The following is a 17,585-nucleotide window of genomic DNA, read 5'->3' on the forward strand; positions in this document are numbered from 1 at the left end:
TGATGGGGAGCCTTTGGTACTCCAGCTGTTGAACTACACATCGTAGCAGGCCCTGCTACAGTTTTGCTATTTGGTCATGCTAAAACTGTAGCAGGGCATGCTGGGATGTGTAGTTCAACAACAGCTTGAGTGTCAAAGGTTCACCATTACTGGTCTAGTGTGTACCCACTATGGCTGACAATGCGCGCTCCTGCAGGTTGTCAGCAGCATCCCTTCACGGCCCTACATGCAGTGCTGACGGGCGATGCTGTTAGCGAGGGCCATGTTGCCGACTGTAGCATGGGCCCCGCCGTCGCTCCCCGTATCTACAAATGTGTATGCATTTGCCGGTGCAGGGTCCCGTCGCTAGGGTTTTTTTTTTCACACAATGGGGTCAATCCAATTGTTTTGGCAGTCTAAAAATCCTGTCTACACGGGACTGTTTAGATGCCCAAACAATTGTCACTATTCAATTGTTGTTTGGGAACACATGCATATCGCACCCAAACAGACCGGGTTTGGCTGTGGGGAAGCAATACTAACCACTAGGCCAACCACGTTTCTCTCTACCTACTGTGGAGCTTCTCACATATTGTTGGAGGTTAAGATGTGCCACTGTTTAATAAGAGACAAAGAACCAATGCATACTAATACAAGAGGGGGAAAAACTAAATCTAGTGGTCCATCAGAAATAACTGATGTATATGATCAGCACCTAATCTGTATACACACAAACCTTACCAATAACTGAGCTGACCCAGGATTATAGCTTCTTGAGGTTGCAGTTAAGATTTAGAAGCAGCTTTTTTTTTGGTTGTGAGGGGTGGGGGTGTTGTAAAATGGGGATTTAACCCATCAAAGTCCACAAATACTCTTACAGTACAGTAAACTGTAAAAGACAGAAGCAATCAGTAATAGCACTGAAGGGATTAGATTTAGCCTGGCGATACACCCATAGAGTAACATGCAGAAAGTTCAAAGCAAAATGTTAGAAAAGTCATCATTTAGACTAGCATTAACAGAGGAACTATTACAGATTTGAACAATTCTTAAACATTGTACAAGTAAAAATAGGTGGGAAGAAAACGAGATGCGGCAGAGTAAGAGGACAAAAGGTAAAAGAAAAAAGCTTTATTTATAGGTCAGTAGAGGCTTCATTGTTTTCACATTTACAACAGTATCACAGAAAGCAATTTAGTTAAGAAAATTAAAAGCAGCCCTCCTCACAAACTACAGAAGAAATAATAGGTATGGGATTTACTATATGGAATGCATGTTATTTTCTGTGATCAGGAAAACCATGTAAGCAACCTACTGACATATTTTACAAGCCCTGATCCCCCGCCAAACCCGCCTCATTAAACGATTTACCAGAGATCATCATAGTAACCATAGGAGTGTGAAGGAAGAAACATCACAAGGATTGCATAAAATACAAAAATCACTCAAATGCAGCAACAGCTTACTCTTCTTCCTGTACTTTGTATAATATATAAATATCTGAAATATCCAGGTACTTGAGATTGGTGCTCACAATTCTAGAACAGCCATAACCAGTACAAGCTCTATACGTGACGATACAAGGAGAACCTTATTACATCTAAACGTATTCCATCTTAAAACAGAAAAAGTGAACTTCATCTCCGGCTTTATAAACACTGTACTGTATCAGGAAAATCTGTATAGTTCTATAACTGTTTTTATGTTATTCATTCTATTAAAACTGTAAAAATGGATTACATTATGGTGCATTATAGGGTATATTAAACGGAGGTGTACAATATATAGTGTGTATGTACAGAATAGTAAATGGCTTCTTTAAAATATCTTAATATACGTTTAGCAACCTTAAAGATCTACATAGATCTGAAGCTGCTGCTTTTGTTTAGAACTCACCAGTCTAAAGCCGTGTACACACTGGGCGATTTCAGCCTAAAATATTAACGATCATGACAAATGTCATAATGGTTTATTTTTTAGGTTTATATCGTCCAGTGAGAATGGGGTAATACTGGTTAACGATGAACGCTCCCGCATGTCTTTCATCGATCACAAAGATTGAGCTGACATGCAGCTCAACCAGTCAATGTTGGGCTGAGCTGCGCATCCGGGAACGCTGGCGGTGACGTCACTGATTGTTATCGTAGAATGAGAACATACAGTGTGTAGCGCTATATCATGGAATGCTAAGAATTACAGAACGTATGATTTAAAAGTAATATTCAAGTAAAATAAAGTTTTAAATATATAGCAAACATTTACAATACCAACGAACATGCCAGTTAGAAAACAGCCGATGAAGGAGGCAAGGCCTCCATGCGCTGTGTTCCACAATATGAAAGCCAAACAAGGAAAGGCAAGTTCTATTCTCATTATACAAAGCAATTAAATGTAACTAGAACAAATAAACACACATGAAAACCTAGCAGCAAGTGAACAACTGGCAATTTGGTGTGAAGTGTAAACATTAAATTAAAACATTGAGGTAACCCTATGCAGTCTCTCTACAATGAATTGAGGGCTTTCAGTGTGTACCATGTACATCTGATTTCTGAGCAACAATCAGGTAGATTGCACATATTTATTATGTACCTTATCATGATAAACAGTTGTTTGCTCCATTTGGCAAACGCCATTTTAAGAAGTGTCACAATTATTTCATGGGCTTAGTCATGTATTCCGCTATCCTACCACCTATGTAGATGCATACAGTTAAGTTCATAAAGTTTTCATGTGCTACAAGTGAGCTATGCTCACTTCTATAGGAAGAGCAAGCAAGTTTAGGATATCTCCTGAGAACTCCTTAAGCACGTTGCACAAAACAAACACACACAACCGTTTCACACATGAGCGGAAATGCTCTCTGCCCCGTGGTCTGAGATAAGTGCCAAGAAGTGTGCTTACTTCTGACTCCACTTTCTTAACTGCAAATTCATAGTCGTCACAGTTATCTTTTTCCTCATCTGTGTCGCTGCCCAGCCCACAGAAAAAGGTTGGTGGCAACTTCAACGTTTCTGCTTTTGCCTTTTCTTCAGGAGTGGGCGTCTTTTCCCAGACAATAACACATTCCTTCTCGGACTCTGTGGCGGGTTGTTGACTGTGGCCTGTAAGATTGAGAACTGTAGTGAGCAGGCAGAATAATACATATTAACTGGAAGCAAACTGTGCTAACAACCCCCCAACTAGTACATGAAGACAGGTATACAGATTCCTAAACATACTCTAAGCTCAGTGGTTCCAAAACACAGTCCTCAAGGCACCTCAAATAGTCTAGTCCAGGTTTTATGTATATCTCTGCTTGTGCACAAATTGTATCAAACTGACTTGCGTACCAATTAAATCACCTTTGCTTATAAATGGAGATCCTTAAAACCTGGTCTACTGGGATGCCTTAAGGACTGCGGTTGTGAACGACTGGCCTAGCTTAATAGCAAATGTGTGCTTTATTAAAACTAATCGATCACAGGGCATTATACATTGTGAAAACATTTCTTATCAAGTGGGAAAAAAATATGCTAGCTATTTCACATTATGCAGCACTAGCCACATTGGCTACTTGAATATTCACTGAGAATCCTACAAGTAGGAACAGGTTTTACAATTCTCCTTCTGCAGCCCACTCCCATGTGGCACCGCTCACTGTACAGAAATACTGTTCTGAGAATGCACCTGTTATTCTTATATACGGGAGAATTACATGTCTATCTAAAACATTAGGGTATATTTCTGGGCTTCCATTAGGTGCATAAAAATTCCATCTGTCATCTATTTTATAATATACTAGTAAAGAGACTAGACATACGGGATTACCTCAGTCTGTCCCCACGCTCAATCCCAACCACAAATGTCCACCCAGCTCTGTCCAGTCCCTCCACCCATACTTACTAGGTCTGTCCCACTTCCCTAGCAGTAGGAGCTGTTGGGAAGCATGTGCCTGGACTCCCACTTCCCATGCATGTTGGCAAGGGGACAGACCTTTTAGAATTATTATAAAGATACATGCCTACAGTTAAACCAATGCATCTTCAAACTTACAAATGGTTTAGTCATAAAATAAGAATTTACTTACCGATAATTCTATTTCTCGGAGTCCGTAGTGGATGCTGGGGTTCCTGAAAGGACCATGGGGAATAGCGGCTCCGCAGGAGACAGGGCACAAAAGTAAAGCTTTTACAGGTCAGGTGGTGTGTACTGGCTCCTCCCCCTATGACCCTCCTCCAGACTCCAGTTAGGTACTGTGCCCGGACGAGCGTACACAATAAGGGAGGATTTTGAATCCCGGGTAAGACTCATACCAGCCACACCAATCACACCGTACAACTTGTGATCTAAACCCAGTTAACAGTATGATAACAGAGGAGCCTCTGAAAGATGGCTTCCTAAACAATAACCCGAATTAGTTAACAATAACTATGTACAAGTATTGCAGATAATCCGCACTTGGGATGGGCGCCCAGCATCCACTACGGACTCCGAGAAATAGAATTATCGGTAAGTAAATTCTTATTTTCTCTATCGTCCTAAGTGGATGCTGGGGTTCCTGAAAGGACCATGGGGATTATACCAAAGCTCCCAAACGGGCGGGAGAGTGCGGATGACTCTGCAGCACCGAATGAGAGAACTCCAGGTCCTCCTTTGCCAGGGTATCAAATTTGTAAAAATTTACAAACGTGTTCTCCCCTGACCACGTAGCTGCTCGGCAGAGTAGTAATGCCGAGACCCCTCGGGCAGCCGCCCAAGACGAGCCCACCTTCCTTGCGGAATGGGCCTTAACAGATTTAGGCTGTGGCAGGCCTGCCACAGAATGTACAAGTTGAATTTTGTTACAAATCCAACGAGCAATCGACTGCTTAGAAGCAGGTGCACCCAACTTGTTGGGTGCATACAGTATAAACAGCGAGTCAGATTTTCTGACTCCAGCCGTCCTTTAAATGTATATTTTTAAGGCTCTGACAACGTCCAACAACTTGGAGTCCTTCAAGTCGTCTGTAGCCGCAGGCACTACAATAGGCTGGTTCAGGTGAAACGCTGATACCACCTTAGGGAGAAAATGCGGACGCGTCCGCAGCTCTGCCCTATGTCGAATGGAAAATTAAATAAGGGCTTTTATAAAACAAAGCCGCCAGTTCAGATACTCTCCCGGCCGAAGCCAGGGCCAGTAACATAGTCACTTTCCATGTGAGATATTTCAAATCCACCTTCTTTAGTGGTTCAAACCAATTTGATTTGAGGAAATCTAAAACTACATTTAGATCCCACGGTGCCACCTTAGGCACCACAGGAGGCTGTATATGCAGTACTCCTGTGATAAAAATCTGGACCTCAGGGACTGAGGCCAATTCTTTTTGGAAGAATATTGATAGGGCCGAAATTTGAACCTTAATAGATCCCAATTTGAGACCCATAGACAATCATGATTGCAGGAAATGTAGGAAAACGACCCAGTTGAAATTCCTCCATCGGAGCACTCCGCTGCTCGCACCACGCAACATATTTTCGCCAAATACGGCGATAAAGCTTCGCGGTGACTTCCTTCCTTGCCTTGATCAAGGTAGGAATGACTTCTTCTGGAATGCCTTTTCCTTTTAGGATCTGGCATTCAAACGCCATGCCGTCAAACGCAGCCGCGGTAAGTCTTGAAAAAGACAAGTACCCTGCTGAAGCAGGTCCCTTCTCAGAAGTAGAGGCCACGGATCGTCCGTGACCATCTCTTGAAGTTCCGGGTACCAAGTCCTTCTTGGCCAATCCGGAGCCACTAGTCTTACTCCACTTTGCCGTATAATCCTCAATACCTTTGGTATGAGAGGCAGAGGAGGAAACACATATACCGACTGGTACACCCAAGGTGTTACCAGCGCGTCCACAGCTATTGCCTGCGGATCTCTTGACCTGGCGCAATACCTGTCCAGTGTTTTGTTGAGGCGAGACGCCATCATGTCCACCATTGGTTTTACCCAACGGTTTAATAGCATGTGGAAAACTTCTGGATGAAGTCTCCACTCTCCCGGGTGAAGGTCGTGTCTGCTGAGGAAGTCTGCTTCCCAGTTGTCCACGCCCGGGATGAATACTGCCGACAGTGCTATCACGTGATTCTCCGCCCAGCGAAGGATCCTGGCAGCTTCTGCCATTGCCCTCCTGCTTCTTGTGCCGCCCTGTCTGTTTACATGGGCGACTGCCGTGATGTTGTCCGACTGGATCAACACCGGTCTTCCTTGAAGCAGAGGTTCCGCCTGGCTTAGAGCATTGTAGATTGCTCTTAGTTCCAGAATGCTTATGTGAAGAGACTTTTTCAGGCTCGACCACACTCCCTGGAAATTTCTTCCCTGTGTGACTGCTCCCCAGCCTCTCTGGCTGGCACCCGTGGTCACCAGGATCCAATCCTGCATGCCGAATCTGCGGCCCTCCAATAGATGAGCCTCCTGCAACCACCACAGAAAGGATACCCTTGTCCTCGGCGACAGGGTTATCCGCAGGTGCATTTGAAGATGCGACCCTGACCATTTGTCCAACAGATCCCTTTGCATGGAATCTGCCGAAAGGGATTGCTTCGTAAGAAGCTACCATTTTTTCCCAGGACTCTTGTGCATTGATGTACAGACACCTTTCCTGGTTTTAGGAGGTTCCTGACCAGGTCAGATAACTCCTTTGCTTTTTCTTCGGGAAGAAAAACCTTTTCTGAACTGTGTCCAGAATCATCCCCAGGAACAGCAGACGAGTTGTCGGCATTAATTGGGATTTTGGAATATTCAGAATCCATCCGTGCTGCTTTAGCACCTCTTGAGATAGTGCTAAACCCATCTCTAGCTGTTCTCTGGACCTTGCCCTTATTAGGAGATCGTCCAAGTATGGGATAATTAATACGCCTTTTCTTCGAAGAAGAAATATTATCTCGGCCATTACCTTTGTAAAGACCCGAGGTGCCGTGGACAAACCAAACGGCAGCGTCTGAAACTGATAGTGACAGTTTTGTACAACGAACCTGAGGTACCCCTGGTGTGAGGGGTAATTGGAACGTGGAGATACGCATCCTTGATGTCCAAGGATACCATAAAGTCCCCTTCTTCCAGGTTCGCTTATCACTGCTCTGAGTGACTCCATCTTGAACTTGAACTTCTTTATGTACAGGTTCAAGGACTTCAGATTTAGAATAGGCCTTACCGAGCCATCCGGCTTCGGTACCACAAAAAGAGTGGAATAATACCCCTTCCCTTGTTGTAGAAGAGGTACCTTGACTATCACCTGCTGAGAATACAGCTTGTGAATGGCTTCCAAAACCGTCTCCCTTTCTGAGGGGGACGTTGGTAAAGCAGACTTCAGGAAACGGCGAGGTGGCTCTGTCTCTAATTTCAACCTGTACCCCTGAGATATTATCTGCAGGATCCAGGGATTTACCTGCGAGTGAGCCCACTGCGCGCTGTAATTCTTGAGACGACCGCCTACCGCCCCCGAGTCCGCTTGCGAAGCCCCAGCGTCATGCTGAGGCTTTTGTAGAAGCCGGGGAGGGCTTCTGTTCCTGGGAAGGAGCTGCCTGTTGCTGTCTCTTCCCTCGTCCTCTGCCTCGTGGCAGATATGAATAGCCCTTTGCTCTCTTATTTTTAAAGGAACGAAAAGGCTGCGGTTGAAAGGTCGGTGCCTTTTTCTGTTGGGGAGTGACTTGAGGTAGAAAGGTGGATTTCCCGGCCGTAGCCGTGGCCACCAAATCCGATAGACCGACCCCAAATAACTCCTCTACGCATCGCCTGTCCACTGTCGTGTCCATAAAGCTCTTCTGGCCGAAATGGACATAGCACTTACCCGTGATGCCAGTGTGCAGATATCTCTCTGTGCATCACGCATATAAAGAAATGCATCCTTTATTTGTTCTAACGACAGTAAAATATTGTCCCTGTCCAGGGTATCAATATTTTCGATCAGGGACTCTGACCAAACTACCCCAGCACTGCACATCCAGGCAGTCGCAATAGCTGGTCGTAGTATAACACCTGCATGTGTGTATATACCTTTTTGGATATTTTCCATCCTCCTATCTGATGGATCTTTAAGTGCGGCCGTCTCAGGAGAGGGTAACGCCACTTGTTTTGATAAGCGTGTTAGCGCTTTGTCCACCCTAGGAGGTGTTTCCCAGCGCTCCCTAACCTCTGGCGGGAAAGGGTATAAAGCCAATAACTTTTTTGAAATTAGCAGTTTTTTATCGGGGCACCCCACGCTTCATCACACACGTCATTTAATTCTTCTGATTCGGTAAAAACTACTGGTAGTTTTTTCACACCCCACATAATACCCTGTTTAGTGGTACCTGTAGTATCAGCTAAATGTAACATCTCCTTTATTGCCAAAATCATATAACGTGTGGCCCTTTTGGAAAATACGGTTGATTCGTCACCTTCACTACCGGAATCAGTGCCTGTGTCTGGGTCTGTGTCGACCGACTGAGGCAAGGGGCGTTTTACAGCCCCTGACGGTGTTTGAGGCGCCTGGACAGGCACTAAGTGAGTGTCCGGCCGCCTCATGTCGGCAAACGACTGCTTAAGCGAGTTGACGCTATCCCGTAATTCCACAAATAAGGCATCCATTCTGGTGTCGACCCCCTAGAAGGTGACATCCTCATATTTGGCAATTGCTCCGCCTCCACACCAATAACGTCCTCATACATGTCGACACACACGTACCGACACACAGCAGACACACAGGGAATGCTCTATACGAAGACAGGACCCACTAGCCCTTTGGGGAGACAGAGGGAGAGTCTGCCAGCACACACCAAAAAGCGCTATATATGACAGGGATAGCCTTATGATTAAGTGCTCCCTTATAGCTGCTTTTATATTAATATATTGCCATTTATTTTGCCCCCCCTCTCTGTTATACCCTGTTTCTGTAGTGCAGTGCAGGGGAGAGACCTGGGAGCCTTCCTGACCAGCGGAGCTGTGACAGAAAATGGCGCCGTGTGCTGAGGAGATAGGCCCCGCCCCTTTTCCGGCGGGCTCGTCTCCCGCTATTTAGTACATTTAGGCAGGGGTAAATATCTCCATATAGCCTCTGGGGCTATATGTGAGGTATTTTTAGCCTTTTTAAAGGTTTACATTTGCCTCCCAGGGCGCCCCCCCCCAGCGCCCTGCACCCTCAGTGACTGCCGTGTGAAGTGTGCTGAGAGGAAAATGGCGCACAGCTGCAGTGCTGTGCGCTACCTTAAGAAGACTGCAGGAGTCTTCAGCCGCCGATTCTGGACCTCTTCTTGCTTCAGCATCTGTGAGGGGGCCGGCGGCGTGGCTCCGGTGACCATCCAGGCTGTACCTGTGATCGTCCCTCTGGAGCTTCATGTCCAGTAGCCAAGAAGCCAATCCATCCTGCACGCAGGTGAGTTCACTTCTTCTCCCCTCTGTCCCTCGTTGCAGTGATCCTGTTGCCAGCAGGAATCACTGTAAAATAAAAAACCTAAGCTAAACTCTCTAAGCAGCTCTTTATGAGAGCCACCTAGAATTGCACCCTTCTCGGCCGGGCACAAAAATCTAACAGGAGTCTGGAGGAGGGTCATAGGGGGAGGAGCCAGTACACACCACCTGACCTGTAAAAGCTTTACTTTTGTGCCCTGTCTCCTGCGGAGCCGCTATTCCCCATGGTCCTTTCAGGAACCCCAGCATCCACTTAGGACGATAGAGAAAAGGGGCAAAATTCCCACTGGTCAGTAAAGGCCCGTACACACTAGGCAATTTTGTAAGCGATATCGCTCATTTTTAAACACAGTTTATAATATTGCCCAGTGTGTATTGCTGCTGACGACTGCCGATGCGCGCCTCTGTTGTCTGTCCATGCAACTCAATCTGATGATATTGTCAGATACAGCATGTTTGGCTATTTTTGCTAGACAGAAGGCACCCACTGTATAACCAAGCGTTCGCTGAACATTTATAGAACCGAAAGCCATGTGTACCTGATGCAGAGGCTTGATTTTTCCCTTTATCTTCTTTGTAAAGTTGTCCATTTAACTTCTTGACTGCAGTCTCAAAGTCTTCATCTATTTTAAAGAACATATTATGGATATACTTTAACATAAATGCAGAGTATTGAGTCATTACATAGTACAACTTTTTTTATTGGCCTATATACAGTAACATTTTTAGATTTTTGAAGGCAATGCATGTTCCAATATTACACTTAGATTTTTAAAAAGTGGCATTATGGCATGGATAAATTTAAGACCGTCTTCCCGCAGCCACTGGTGGTTGATCCTTTGAGGATAGCAGTTGATTGGGGAGAGGTTGCCGCGGCAATCGAGGTAGAACCGTGCCAGGCAAGTGGTTAAACGTGAAACCTAGTTTTGTTTTTTTAATATAACAGCAAGAAATTTACAGATACGACGGTCAGACTAAGAATACCTAAAGCTGAATTATGTCCCCCTGAAGGACTTAAAACAAAGTAAAAAACTAAGTACATAAAAAAGGAGCTAATTATCCTTGAGCAGTACTAATGAGAACAAACCATTATGATATCTATGATCGACTTTTGGGGGTATATTTATAAGAGTGTTTTGCATTTAGTAATAACGCTCTTAAATCCCGGGGGCCAAAACAGATGACAAGTGGCGAATTTAAAAAGCTGCCACTTAGTAAATGTACCCCCTTCATAATTAACATACAGTGAGTTCATGAATGAATTACCATCAATGTCATTCTCATCGCTGACATAGCCTGGCTGGTTCTTGTAGCAGAAGAAAGTTGGAGGAAGAAGTAGCTGTTCTGCCATTACTCTCTGCTCTGCCGTCGGAGTTAGCTCGTACAAAATGATCACATCAGAAGAGCTGTCAGCTTGAAGATCACTACTACTCTTGGCTGGAAAATGGGAAAAATTAAAAATAGATAAAGTTAGAAAAGAGAAGACCTCATATGCAGACCAAGAACTGCCATCAACATTTAGCAGAAGGCAGCAATAAGGTTAAACACAGCAGGTAGTATGGTGTTATAGAGAACTACTACAACTGGCAAGGTAACAGATTAGTGTAAATGACAGGCTAGGTGTGGCATCCTAATGGCTGGAAACAAATGTATGAAATGTGTTGCCAACTATGTTAAATCTGAAAAATAAAAATTAGATGCAAATCTATAAAAAAAATTAAATGGATACTATACTGCTCTTATCAAGATCTGAATCACACACGTATTTTAAAGAAAAAGAAAAACAGTTTCCTATGTAGAGATTAGGTCAATTCTTGCACATACAGTATTGGCACAAAGCAGGCTTCACATCAACAAGCCGTTCCGCAAGTGTGTAGTTCTTTCATACAACCTATAGATCCATTTTTGCTTTGCTATAGCATACTATCTCTATTAGCTGAATTTGTAGCGTCTATGGGCCTATATCAGACCTGATCGTATCAGGCAGAGGCGATCTTAGACAACGACAGCCGTTGGCTGTCAGCAATGCGCCGGCGCACTGCGGCGCTGGAACATTTCTGACCTGATCGCTGCGATGAACGCAGCATGCGATCAGGTCAGAATGACCCACTATGATCTCTAGACACTACGCTTTGTGGTGTTATTGGGGTAACAATGGGTACACTGAAGGCAAAACGTCCAACAGTTGATGGCCAAAATGCAGAATGCAATAGATGGGTTACAACAGTTTTCAAAACACTGATTAGCTCCTCATATGTTTTACAAAAGTTATTAATACAGAATACAGTAAAATAGTGTTAAACAACTGTAACGGTCAGAATCTAAAATCCTGTCAGATACTAGTCCTGTTCTACCAATGTTGTTACTGAATAATCAAGTTTTTCACAGAAAATTCATAGATTTTCTGTGCCATTCACTAGAAAGACTTCCCAACAAAAAATCTTTAATGACTATGAGGGGGTACAATGCAGCAAAACCTTTTCATCTAAAAGACATAAGGGTAGATGCATCAAACCTTGGACAGAGATAAAGGTGATATTTATCAAAGCTTGGCGATAAAGGGGACAGAGAGAAAAAGTACCAACTAATCAGCTATTTTCAATCACAGCATGTAATATGAATGGAGGGCTGGGTACACATTTGGACAATGTGTGTCCCAGCGAACCCAAGGACGTATCTTGTAACCGTACACACTGCAAGATTCAGTGTACAGCTGAGCGATATAGTTACCTGCAGCATTCACTTGCATGACGTAATCTGTGGAATGCCCCATCTGGTGTGCAGCACATCAGACTGGACAACCGCGCCGACAAAGGCCGGTGTCACGAAAATCGCAGGTACACACTGAGCGATAAGGCCGATACAGCATTCCAATCCGCAACGGAGCGACCTATCATCCAATATATTGCCTAATGTATACCCTACCTTAAAAGCCGACTTGTTGGTACTTTATCTCTCTACAAACTTTGATACATTTCACCCATCATAGTTTAGGGTCAACTATAATTGAAAAATAGTAATAATGAAGATGAAAGCGCTATCACAACTTGCCAAAACTGATGAATAGTTAGCCAGGGCACATCTAAAGCTGGCCACAAGTCTAAAAGATCATACCAAGCTGCCATCTTGTGCCATTTCACACTGGAGGGCTGTTTCAGAGACTAACCAACTGAAGGTCTCTTATTGATATTAAATACCTATCCTTTTTTACATTTAAGAGTATTATAATTGTAGATGACCTCTACAATATGAGTCTGTTCTGGGAAAATCACATCATTTGCAAATAAACATTTACCTTTCAATAAAAACATCTGTAAGCTGCACTGAAATTAGTTTCACAACCAAGGGTAAAATACCCCTCAATAGGAATAACAGACAAGTAGTAGCATACCTTACTGGCAAACAAGATAAAAAAAAAAAACACACACACACACACCCCCCATTTTCGTAAGATCAAGAGACAACTGAAGGCTCAATGTCCAAATGTGGTATGGATTCAGTATTTCCTGGCACCTCCTATGGGACTATAAAAAGGAGCGCTGGATTATTTTAAATAATGTGTTGAACGCACATACCTGTAAAAAAATTATTATAGTTAATAACAATGTTTAAGCTCTTTTTTTAAAAGATGGTGTTGTCTCCACACTACAAAGATTGTCACAATAGTGACCCATCAAGTCTAAAATTCATAGGAATCCAAAAAATATTCAGAAACTGGAGGAGGAGGAGACATAAGTCTCGAATTGAGAAAGAGACAAACCAAATGGATATACTATATGAGGACCTTACAACCAGAAGGATTAAATGTGGAAATAGATGTTAATGCCTTTCTATTAGACAATTAATTTTAACACCTTATTTTATCAAATCATTATTAAAAGTAGAATTGACATTTATATTAATTTCATTGAACGCCATGCCAAAAATTAATGAAAGAATTCTCCTTTTACCCTATAGATACTATGGGGTATATGCAATTGCGGTCGAATTCCCAAAATTGTCGAATTTCGGGTCATTTTCGCCCCAAAAAAAAATTCGCCTATGCAATTCAGTGCTTTCCGACCAAAAAACGGACTTTCAAAATTCGACTTTTTGAAATTCGAATTTTTGCAAATTCGACTTTTCTGCAATGATACAAGTGCTGCAATTCGACCAAAGCATATTCAATTCAAGTTTGGAAATTCGACAGCAGTGCTTTTAGACAGCAAATTCGTCATTTTCAATCCGCCACACTTTGGAGGGTGAAAACAATAAAAAAAAATTTAAACATGCTTTTTTTGGTGTTTTTTTTTTTTAGGAATAGCATATCTATTTATATTAGAAGGGATTAGGTCCTTTTTTTTTTTTTTTTGGAGGCACAAATATTATTTATATATTTTTTTAAATATTATTATTATTTTTTTATTGCTGGAACGGTAAAATCCTTTCTCTGACGTCCTAGTGGATGCTGGGGACTCCGTCAGGACCATGGGGAATAGCGGCTCCGCAGGAGACAGGGCACAAAAGTAAAAGCTTTAGGATCAGGTGGTGTGCACTGGCTTCTCCCCCTATGACCCTCCTCCAAGCCTCAGTTAGATTTTTGTGCCCGGCCGAGAAGGGTGCAATCTAGGTGGCTCTCCTAAAGAGCTGCTTAGAGTAAAAGTTTGTTAGGTTTTTTATTTTCAGTGAGTCCTGCTGGCAACAGGCTCACTGCATCGAGGGACTTAGGGGAGAGAAGTGAACTCACCTGCGTGCAGGATGGATTGGCTTCTTAGGCTACTGGACACCATTAGCTCCAGAGGGAGTCGGAACACAGGTCTCACCTGGGGTTCGTCCCGGAGCCGCCGACCCCCTTGCAGATGCCGAAAAGTGAAGAGGTCCAGAAACCGGCGGCAGAAGACTTTTCAGTCTTCATAAGGTAGCGCACAGCACTGCAGCTGTGCGCCATTGTTGTCAGCACACTTCATAGCAGCGGTCACTGAGGGTGCAGGGCGCTGGGAGGGGCGCCCTGGGCAGCAATGATAGTACCTTATTCTGGCTAAAAATACATCACATATAGCCCCTGGGGGCTATATGGATGTATTTAACCCCTGCCAGGTCTCAGAAAAACGGGAGAAGAAGCCCGCCGAAAAGGGGGCAGGGCCTATTCTCCTCAGCACACAGCGCCATTTTTCCTCACAGAAATGCTGGTGGGAAGGCTCCCAGGCTCTCCCCTGCACTGCACTACAGAAACAGGGTTAAAACAGAGAGGGGGGGGCACTTATTTGGCGATATGACTATATATATTAAAATGCTATAAGGGAAAAACACTTATATAAAGGTTGTCCCTGTATAATTATAGCGTTTTTGGTGTGTGCTGGCAAACTCTCCCTCTGTCTCCCCAAAGGGCTAGTGGGGTCCTGTCCTCTATCAGAGCATTCCCTGTGTGTGTGCTGTGTGTCGGTACGTGTGTGTCGACATGTATGAGGACGATGTTGGTGAGGAGGCGGAGCAATTGCCTGTAATGGTGATGTCACTCTCTAGGGAGTCGACACCGGAATGGATGGCTTATTTAAGGAATTACGTGATAATGTCAACACGCTGCAAGGTCGGTTGACGACATGAGACGGCCGGCAAACCAATTAGTACCTGTCCAGGCGTCTCAAACACCGTCAGGGGCGTTAAAACGTCCTTTTACCTCAGTCGGTCGACACAGACACAGACACGGACACTGACTCCAGTGTCGACGGTGAAGAAACAAACGTATTTTCCTTTAGGGCCACACGTCACTTGTTAAGGGCAATGAAGGAGGTGTTACATATTTCTGATACTACAAGTACCACAAAAAAGGGTATTATGTGGAGTGTGAAAAAACTACCTGTAGTTTTTCCTGAATCAGATAAATTAAATGAAGTGTGTGATGATGCGTGGGTTTCCCCCGATAGAAAATTATTGGCGGTATACCCTTTCCCGCCAGAAGTTAGGGCGCGTTGGGAAACACCCCTTAGGGTGGATAAGGCGCTCACACGCTTATCAAAACAAGTGGCGGTACCGTCTCCAGATAGGGCCGCCCTCAAGGAGCCAGCTGATAGGAGGCTGGAAAATATCCAAAAAACTATATACACACATACTGGTGTTATACTGCGACCAGCGATCGCCTCAGCCTGGATGTGCAGCGCTGGGGTGGCTTGGTCGGATTCCCTGACTGAAAATATTGATACCCTTGACAGGGACAGTATTTTATTGACTATAGAGCATTTTAAGGATGCATTTCTATATATGCGAGATGCACAGAGGGATATTTGCACTCTGGCATCAAGAGTAAGTGCGATGTCCATATCTGCCAGAAGTTGTTTATGGACACGACAGTGGTCAGGTGATGCAGATTCCAAACGGCACATGGAAGTATTGCCGTATAAAGGAGAAAAAGACAACGTCTTTTCAGCCTCAGTCCTTTCGTCCCCATAAGGGCAAGCGGGCAAAAGGCCAGTCATATCTGCCATGGGATAGAGGAAAGGGAAGAAGACTGCAGCAGGCAGCCCATTCCCAGAAACAGAAGCCCTCCACCGCTTCTGCCAAGTCCTCAGCATGACGCTGGGGCCGTACAAGCGGACTCGGGTGCGGTGGGGGGGGTCGTCTCAAGAGTTTCAGCGCGCAGTGGGCTCACTCGCAAGTGGACCCCTGGATCCTACAAGTAGTATCCCAGGGGTACAGATTGGAAATTCGAGACGTCTCCCCCTCGCAGGTTCCTGAAGTCTGCTTTACCAACGTCTCCCTCCGACAGGGAGGCAGTAGTGGAAACAATTCACAAGCTGTATTCCCAGCAGGTGAAATCAAAGTACCCCTCCTACAACAAGGAAAGGGGTATTATTCCACAATATATTGTGGTACTGAAGCCAGACGGCTCGGTGAGACCTTTTCTAAATCTAAAATAGTTGAACACTTACATACAAAGGTTCAAATCAAGATGGAGTCACTCAGAGCAGTGATAGCGAACCAGGTAGAAGGGGACTATATGGTGTCCCGGGGGACATCAGGGATGCTTACCTCCATGTCCCAATTTGCCCTTCTCACCAAGGGTACCTCAGGTTCATGGTACAGAACTGTCACTATCAGTTTCAGACGCTGCCGGTTGGATTGTCCACGGCACCCCGGGTCCTTACCAAGGTAATGGCCGAAATGATGATTCTTCTTCAAAGAAAATGGACGATCTCCTGATAGGGGCAAGGTCCAGAGAACAGTTGGAGGTCGGAGTAGCACTATCTCAAGTAGTTCTACGACAGCACGGGTGGATTCTAAATATTCCAAAACCGCAGCTGTTTCCGACGACACGTCTGCTGTTCCTAGGGATGATTCTGGACACAGTCCAGAAAAAGGTGTTTCTCCCGGAGAAGAAAGCCAGGGAGTTATCCGAGCTAGTCAGGAACCTCCTAAAACCAGGAAAAGTGTCAGTGCATCATTGCACAAGGGTCCTGGGAAAAATGGTGGCTTCTTACGAAGCGATTCCATTCGGTAGATTTCACGCAAGAACTTTTCAGTGGGATCTGCTGGAAAAATGGTCCGGATCGCATCTTCAGATGCATCAGCGGATAACCCTGTCTCCAAGGACAAGGGTGTTTCTTCTGCGGTGGCTGCAGAGTGCTCATCTACTAAAGGGCCGCAGATTCGGCATTCAGGACTGTGTCCTGGTGACCACGGATGCCAGCCTGAGAGGCTGGGGAGCAGTCACACAGGGAAAAAATTTCCAGGGAGTGTGATCAAGTCTGGAGACTTCTCTCCACATAAATATACTGGAGCTAAGGGCAATTTACAATGTTCTAAGCTTAGCAAGACCTCTGCTTCAAGGTCAGCCGGTATTGATCCAGTGGGACAACATCACGGCAGTCGCCCACGTAAACAGACAGGGCGGCACAAGAAGCAGGAGGGCAATGGCAGAAACTGCAAGGATTCTTCGCTGGGCGAAAAATCATGTGATAGCACTGTCAGCAGTGTTCATTCCGGGAGTGGACAACTGGGAAGCAGACTTCCTCAGCAGGCACGACCTCCACCCGGGAGAGTGGGGACTTCATCGGGAAGTATTCCACATGATTGTGAACCGTTGGGAAAGACCAAAGGTGGACATGATGGCGTCCCGCCTGAACAAAAAACTGGACAGGTATTGCGCCAGGTCAAGAGACCCTTAAGCAATATCTGTGGACGTTCTGGTAACACCGTGGGTGTACCAGTCAGTGTATGTGTTCCCTCCTCTGCTTCTCA

At 44.7% G+C, this 17,585-nt stretch overlaps 1 protein-coding gene across 1 annotated transcript in view; it reads right to left on the bottom strand.

Moving 5' to 3' along the window:
- Positions 1-17,585, bottom strand: part of LOC135028869 (E3 SUMO-protein ligase RanBP2-like) — a 306,830-nt gene that overhangs the window by 35,473 nt on the left and 253,772 nt on the right. The window contains exons 21-23 of the mRNA XM_063953806.1: positions 10,638-10,808; positions 9,911-9,994; positions 2,884-3,083 (exon numbers count right to left, since the gene is read on the bottom strand). Of these exons, the coding sequence (XP_063809876.1) occupies positions 2,884-3,083; positions 9,911-9,994; positions 10,638-10,808 (455 nt within the window). The remainder of the gene's footprint in view (positions 1-2,883; positions 3,084-9,910; positions 9,995-10,637; positions 10,809-17,585) is intronic.

The sequence above is a fragment of the Pseudophryne corroboree genome, chromosome 2 (assembly GCF_028390025.1).
Source record: "Pseudophryne corroboree isolate aPseCor3 chromosome 2, aPseCor3.hap2, whole genome shotgun sequence".
Lineage (NCBI taxonomy): Eukaryota > Metazoa > Chordata > Amphibia > Anura > Myobatrachidae > Pseudophryne > Pseudophryne corroboree.